At 38.0% G+C, this 7,477-nt stretch overlaps 1 protein-coding gene across 1 annotated transcript; it reads left to right on the top strand.

Annotated features, from left to right (window-relative positions):
- Positions 1-1,325: 1,325 nt before the first annotated feature.
- Positions 1,326-3,120, top strand: LOC145793258 (uncharacterized). The gene is made up of 4 exons (XM_082876039.1): positions 1,326-1,695; positions 1,873-1,957; positions 2,218-2,614; positions 2,830-3,120. Exons 1-4 carry the CDS (start codon positions 1,326-1,328, stop codon positions 3,118-3,120), a joined length of 1,143 nt encoding a protein of 380 aa, XP_082732165.1.
- Positions 3,121-7,477: the final 4,357 nt, after the last annotated feature.

Below are 7,477 nucleotides of genomic sequence, written 5' to 3'. Positions count from 1 at the left end.
CATGCTTATATACTTTCTGCGCTCAATTCTGCACCCATTAGTCTCTTGACACGTGGAGCTGCTCTCCCATCTGTCAGCACAAATCCAGCGAACACCACCTAACTAAACCGTCAGACAACATTAGTGGGAACGGGCAGCCCGACGGCATCACCTCGGCCTCATACGACCGTGCTACGTAACGAGTCTAACAGCGCCACTCGCCGAGCTCCGTTATGACCGAGCTTAGCAGCCCTACATAATGACTGAGCAGTTGCTCGGTTGGCCGGTCTGCGGAGGATCTTGCACACCGATCTCAACGAGCAAACAACGCAAACCGGGCTAGCAGAGAAGTTATCCCGGCCAAATCGGACCTGGGCTTTAACCGAGCGCACTGCACCTGGATTGTCCCAGCCTAGCTCGGACCAATTTTAGCCCGGTCATTACCACGGCCCAAAGCCAGGTTATGAAATCTCCCTCACACCAGTTAACTGGCTGGTTGACTGCCTAGAGACAACAAAGACTTTTTTTTTTGTTGGTTTGGGTGGGGCACTTCAAAACCTGACTTTCTGACCCATTCATGCATTGAATGCATGTATACTCAGTCTCCATTGCCTAGTGCTTGATCCATTGAAGGTAATGCTCTATTTTTGTCTTCTATTAACTCCATTTGTGCTTCATTTGCTCCATTATCTTCCTTAATGCTCCATTCTTGTCTTCCACCATTTCTCCACTTGCATTGCCTATATAAACACATCAAATTGTTGAGAGGAAGAGGAAGATAGATTTATTAAAGAAGGCTTGAGATAGAGAAAGAAAGAGTCTAAGCTTTGAATTCAAGAGTTGTCCAAAATTGAGTGTTTGTTGTGAACTTCCATTTTTCTCAAGCTATGCACCATATTTCATCTTCTGTTACAACAGTCATCCAAGTCATGTTATTGTAGCCAAATTCTAGAGCTTTGATCAAAGAGAAAGTGATTGTTGTTTAAAAGAGAAAATCAAAGAGTTCAACAATTTTCCCCTATATATAGTGTTATACAATTCAAGTCAACATTCTAGCTCTGTGACGACCACCTCCTTAATTAAGTAGGCTTTGGTAATCACAGATTACTGGCCGGTTACGATGCTAAACCTATAGGGGCGGGTTTTGGGTCGTGACAGAGTGGTATCAGAGCATGAGTTATATTGCACATACATGTCCAAATGAGCTATAGGATGTCCTAGAAAAGTATTTAGGGCATTGCATGAGCATAAATGAGTGTGCGTGGACATGTTATGTGTATATGTACTAACATGAATAAGTAAAGCATTTTGCCTATGTTTATTATTACCATGTTTTATCTAGTGCAATGGAGAATGCAAGAAATGTAGATGAAAATGAATCATCCGAAGCAAGAATTACAAGATTGGAAGGAATGGTTGAACTCTTGATTGAAGCTCTAAGACAACAACAGAATCAACAGTCCCCACCTCCTCCTCTACCACCAGTGCAACCTAAACCAAATGCCAATGATGATGTTATTGCTTTAACACAAAATTTTAACAAAATGAAGCCACCGACATTCCACGGAAAACTGGAACCACTTAAAGCTGAGGCATGGATCCTAGAAATTGAAATACTGTTTGAAGTGTTTCTGTGTTCAGAGGCACAGAAAGTGTTGTTGGCTACTTTTACTTTACAAGAGGAGGCAAGGCGATGGTGGATGCTAGTGCATAAAAGTAATAATACTATGATTTCGGTTGAATTCATGGAAGCATTCTATTAGAAATACTTTCCTCAATGTGTTCATGATCTCAAAGTAGCCGAGTTTGGGGAATTAAAGTAGGGTACTATGTCTATGGCCGAATATGAAACAAAATTTACTGAGCTTGCATGTTATGCACTATACATTGTAGATATTGACTATAAAAAGGCCCAAAAAATTGAGGGAGGACTTAATGTGGAGATACTTGACCGGATCAATGTTCTGAAATTACTCAAGTATATGCATGTCCTTGGTTGAGCTATCATGGCCAAGGCAAACATTGCAGCCTTGAAGGAAGCTAAGACGCCGGTGACTGAATGACGGGGTAAGAGGCACAATTTTAATTTCAAAAACGGTCGGAATAACTCATAGAGTAAGAAACAAAATACAAGGTCAATTAGTAGTTCTAGTCAGGGAACAATTCGATACCACCTTGTCCAGAATGTGGCAGAAGACATAAATGGGTTTGTTACAAAATTTCTGGGGCATGTTATAGGTGTGACAAGGTGGGCCACATAGTCAAAGATTGTCCTCTCGCATCGCAAGGCACTAGAAGACCCGCAACGAGTGTTGCAGCATCAACTACTACACCAAAACCCAATCCGAAAGCTACCGAGAGAGAAACCTTGAGGCAAGGTCGGGTGTTTGCACTTGTACCAGGGGATGTGCAGAATACTGAGACAGTGGTATCAAGTATAGTCCCTATTTGTGCTCAAAATGCTTATATTTTGATTGACTCAGGGTCTACGCATTCATTTGTGTCGTATGCTTTTTCGAGAAAATTGTCTAGACCATTGGAATCTATGAACTATTTATTGGTTGTATCTTCACCTACTAGGGGGTCCATGACTTGTGCTTATGTGTATCCTGCATATGAGATTGTTATTGGGGATGTACTTTTATATATTGATTTATTGCCTCTGAATCTTGATCACTTTGATGTAATTTTGGAGATGGACTAGTTAACAAAATATCATGCCTCCATTGATTACATAACAAAACAAGTTGCTTTTTGTCCACCTGGGTTGCTTGAATTTATATTTAACGGAGTAGGTGTCGTACCTCTCCCATACTTGATTTTATCTATGAAAGCAAATTGATTAAAAAGGGGTGTAAAGGGTATTTGTGTTGTGTATTGACTGTGCCTGCTGATAATAAAGCTAATGTGGACAATATTCCTATAGTCAGAGAATTCCCAGATGTTTTTCTAGATGATTTTCCAGGGGATCTGATTGACAGGGAGATTGAGTTCACTATTGAGGTGATACCGGGTACACAACCAATCTTCAAAGCTCCGTACCGAATGGCACCTACTGAATTGAGAGAATTGAAAATCCAGTTGCAGGAGTTATTGGATAAAAAGTTTATCAGGCCTAGTAAATCACCGTGGGACATTTGAGTCTCATTTGTGAAAAAGAAAGACGGTTCATTAAAGCTTTGCATAGACTACTGTGAGCTGAACAAGGTGACAGTGAAGAACAAGTATCCGTTGCCTCGCATTTATGATTTATTTGACCAATTACAAGGTGCTCAAGTCTTTTCCAAAATTGATCTTAGATCAAGATACCGCCAATTGAAAGTCAAAGCCAAAAACGTAGAAAAGACTGTCTTTCGAACAAGGTACGGACATTATGAATTTCTTGTTATGCCTTTCGGAGTTACTAATGCGCCTGCTGCATTTATGGATCTCATGAACAGAATTTTCAAGCCATTCCTCGATAAATTTGTGGTTGTTTTTATAGATGACATTTTGATTTATTCCAAAACTAAAGAGGAACATGAACATCATTTAAGAATTGGTTTGCAAACCTTGAGAGAGAAGAAATTATATGCAAAACTGACAAAGTGTGAATTCTGGCTTGATAATGTTATGTTTTTGGGACATGTGATTAGTAAAGATGGCATTTCTGTTGACCCACAGAAAATAGAAGCAGTTGTGAATTGGCCTAGACCGACTAATGTTACCGAAGTCCGAAGTTTCTTGGGCTTGGCCGGATACTATTAATGATTTGTGAAAGACTTCTCTAAAATTGCTTTGCCTTTGACTCAATTGACTCAGAAAGGGGTACTGTTTGATTGGACCGATTAGAGAGAATCATCCTTTCAAGAATTAAAGACTCGACTTGTGACTGCTCCGATTCTCACCTTACCCTTAGGTACAGATGGACTTACTATTTTTAGTGATGCTTCTTATAAGGGTTTGGGATGTGTATTGATGCAGAATGGTAAAGTGATAGCATATGCTTCCTGACAACTGAGGTCGCATGAAAAAAATTATTCGACTTATGATTTGGAGCTTGCCGTAGTAGTATTTGCAATGAAGATTTGGCACCATTACTTGTATGGGTCAACATATGAGGTTTATACAGACCACAAGAGCTTAAAGTATTTTTTTTATCTAGAAAGAGCTAAACATGAGACAACAGAGATGGCTAGAATTGATCAAAGATTATGACTCGCAAATCTTGTACCATCTGGGGAAAGCTAACACTGTTGCCGATGCACTTAGTCGGAAATCAATTGGGAATTTGGCTTGCTTACTTACTGGGCAAAGAGAATTATTACATGACCTTGAGAAATTTGAAATTGAAATTGTTTTACGAGAACAAGGCGGGATATTGGCTGCTATCTCTACACTCAGTTACAAGATGACTTTCTGAAGAAGATTATTGATGAATGGGAATCCAAACCAAGGCTGGACTTTATTTTTAAGAATGATGCATTGAAATTCCAAGGCCGATTATGTGTACCAAATGATGTTGATTTGAAAAAGCGAGTTATGCAAGAAGCCCACAGTTCAAAATTTTCTATCCATCCGAGTAATACAAAAATGTACCAAGACTTGAAAGTTAATTTCTAGTGATCGAGAATGAAGAAAGAAATTGCCAAATTCATATCTAAATGTTTACAATGCCAACAAGTCAAAGCTAAGCATCAACGAATAGCAGGATTGCTCCAACCACTACCGATACCGGAGTAGAAATGAGAGCATATCACTATGGATTTTATTGTTGGACTACCTCACTCCGATAGAGGTATGGATTCAATTTGGGTTATTGTTGATCGTTTAACTAAATTTGCTTACTTCTTATCTGTTAAAACAATTTATAATGCGGATAAGTTGGCTACAATTTACATTAATGAGATTGTTAGATTGCACGGAGTGCCTATGTCAATTGTTTCAGATAGGGACTCGAAATTCATATTAAGATTTTGGCAAAGTTTGCAAAAGGCATTGGGTACTAAACTGAGATTGAGCAGTGCATACCACTCACAGACCGATGGCCAGTCAGAAATAACAATCCAAACTCTGGAGGACATGTTGCATATGTGTGTGCTTGATTTTCAAGGGAATTGGGAAACTCACTTGCCTTTAGCCGAATTTGCCTACAATAACAGTTTTCATTCAAGCATTGGTATGGTGGCTTTCGAGGCTTTATATGGCAGAAAATGTCGATCTCCTATTTGTTGGGCAGAAGTTGGAGATAGGCCTTTACTTGGGCCTGAGATTGTACATAAAACAATGGAAAAGGTGAAATTATTCAACAAAGATTGAAAACTGCGCAAAGTCAACAGAAAAGTTGAGCGGATGTTCGAAGGCGAGACAGGGGTGACCATATTTTTATTAAAGTGACATCAATGAAAGGGCAAACTCGCTTTGGAACTAAGGGAAAGTTAGCACCGAGGTATGTTAGGTCGTATGAAATCATTGAAAAGATTAATCCGGTGGCATATTAGGTAGCACTTCCTTCCAAAATGGAACATATGCAGAATGTCTTTCATGTTTCAATATTGCGGGATTATCTTCGGGATCCTTTTCATGTTATTGAGCCTACTCACGTAGTATTGAGTGATGACTACACATATGAAGAAATGCCCATTCAGATTGTAAACAGATAGATCAAGAAGTTAAGAAACAAAGAAATTCCATTAGTGAAAGTGAATTGGGAAAATCATGGTGGTATCTATGCAACTTGGGAAAGAGAAGATGACACGAAGAGAAGATATCGAGACCTCTTTCCACTTGATCCTATGTTCTTTCTGGAGGAAGGTAATTGAGTTTGGAGGACCAAACATCCTAAGGGGAAGAGAATGTGAAGACCACCACCTTAATTAAGCAGGCCTTTGGTAATTACGAATTACTGGCCGATTACGATGCTAAACCCACAGGGGCGGGTTTGGGTCGTGACAAGCTCAAATTCCAAACTTTTGAATTGAGGATTGAGAACATACTTCACAACCTTGAGAGCAATCAAAAGGAAGTTTGGAAATCAAGAAATTCATCATTTCTTTGGAAGGTGAATTTTTAATTTCTCTAATTTTTCTTGTATTATCTTTCTTATGTTAATTTTCTTATTTTGATTTTATATTATAAACTTCTTGTAATCTAACTAGAAGTGGTTAGTTGAGCCACCTACATATTCCCTGTTTGTTCGTTTCTCGGTGTTACAACAAAATAGGGTTTGCTAGGCCTAGTTGGTTGATTGGCTAATTATTTGACCGGCCGGCTAACTTCCGATGAACGGAACAAAGTAGTCTTCTGGTGGTGAGCATACTAGTTTCCAGCGATCCTCAAGACCTACATCTTCTGTTTATTTTCATTTGAGAGTTTTGTGAGGTTTTTGTTTTATTGTAATATTTTCTTCCTCTCATCCTTTATTCGGATATGTAATTATTCAAGTGTTGTAATAATTTCCCGCCTCACTTCTTTCTATCTCATTCTTTTACTTGCTTTACTTATTTGTACATAAACATCATGTTTTGCCTTTTCATCATATCCATGTTTTAGATCCATGTTTCATGCATCTTGATTGGACTAAATTTGCATCTATGAAGTTAATTAATTCTTATGTGATTATGTGTGCTACCTCATGTTCTTGAGATGATTCACATGTTATATATTAGAAGCCGAATCTGTAGTTGCATTTCATGAGTGAATTGCATTAGGATTTTGTATATAAGATCATGTATGTTTTGCGAACTTTGTTTTGTAGCTGTTCGTGGGACGTCGATAAATATGTAAGTTTTTATGTTTTAGTATCTCACTTGTATATGTTTTCCTTACATGTTTAACATCCTACCATGAGGCTACTTACTTACTTGATATAATTGTATGAAGGCCAGTGGATGGAAGTTGTGTCGCTTAATTTGGAATGATATTGATTTTCATGTTTGTAAACTCAATTTCTCTAGGTTGTGTATCTTCAAAACTCTTTCAAAATACATGAAATTATGTTGTTCCAAAATGAATGGTATAGTCTACACTTGTATGCTTTACATAGTAAATTTTAGGATTTATTAAATAATCGAAACATGAACATATAAATGAAATAAAACTCATATAATGGTTTAGTAGAGATCGATCTTTTGATTAGGTGAGCGATGGTACTCAATTAATGACCTTCCCCTTTCATACCTAAGGTTCCAAGTCAAGCATCCTTAGTTGCGACGAACAATAGCCTTGGCTGGAGTCACGGGTATCCTAATTTTTCCAAAATATTAAGTGGCGACTTTAAGGTCTAGTAATGTAGTCCATTTCTAGCAAATGTTTTGTAATAAATGAATTTTTTATAAAAATTATCAAATTTGGAGTTTTATCTATGTTTCACATTACACTTGTAAGATTAGATTAAAGAAATTAAGGGTTCAAACTATTTAGCATGCACGGGTAACCCCGGGCCATGTTACAACATCAAGTGAGATGTTCACTTTTAGTAATAGTATACTAATAGAATAGTTCAAACTAATAGAATTTT

This window comes from Camellia sinensis, chromosome 6, assembly GCF_055761805.1.
Source record: "Camellia sinensis isolate YWXY chromosome 6, ASM5576180v1, whole genome shotgun sequence".
Classification (NCBI taxonomy): domain Eukaryota; kingdom Viridiplantae; phylum Streptophyta; class Magnoliopsida; order Ericales; family Theaceae; genus Camellia; species Camellia sinensis.
The sequence above is the reverse complement of the archived record's forward strand: the minus strand, read 5'-3'. Positions and strand labels throughout refer to the sequence as shown.

Bases quoted from the DNA above. Each gene is read 5' to 3' on its own strand.
- LOC145793258 (XM_082876039.1), top strand. From the start codon at position 1,326: ATGGAGAATGCAAGAAATGTAGATGAAAATGAATCATCCGAAGCAAGA. The intron at 1,696-1,872 runs GTAATAATACTA...TATACATTGTAG, and splicing joins GTGGATGCTAGTGCATAAAA to ATATTGACTATAAAAAGGCC. The intron at 1,958-2,217 runs GTATATGCATGT...GGCATGTTATAG, and splicing joins AATGTTCTGAAATTACTCAA to GTGTGACAAGGTGGGCCACA.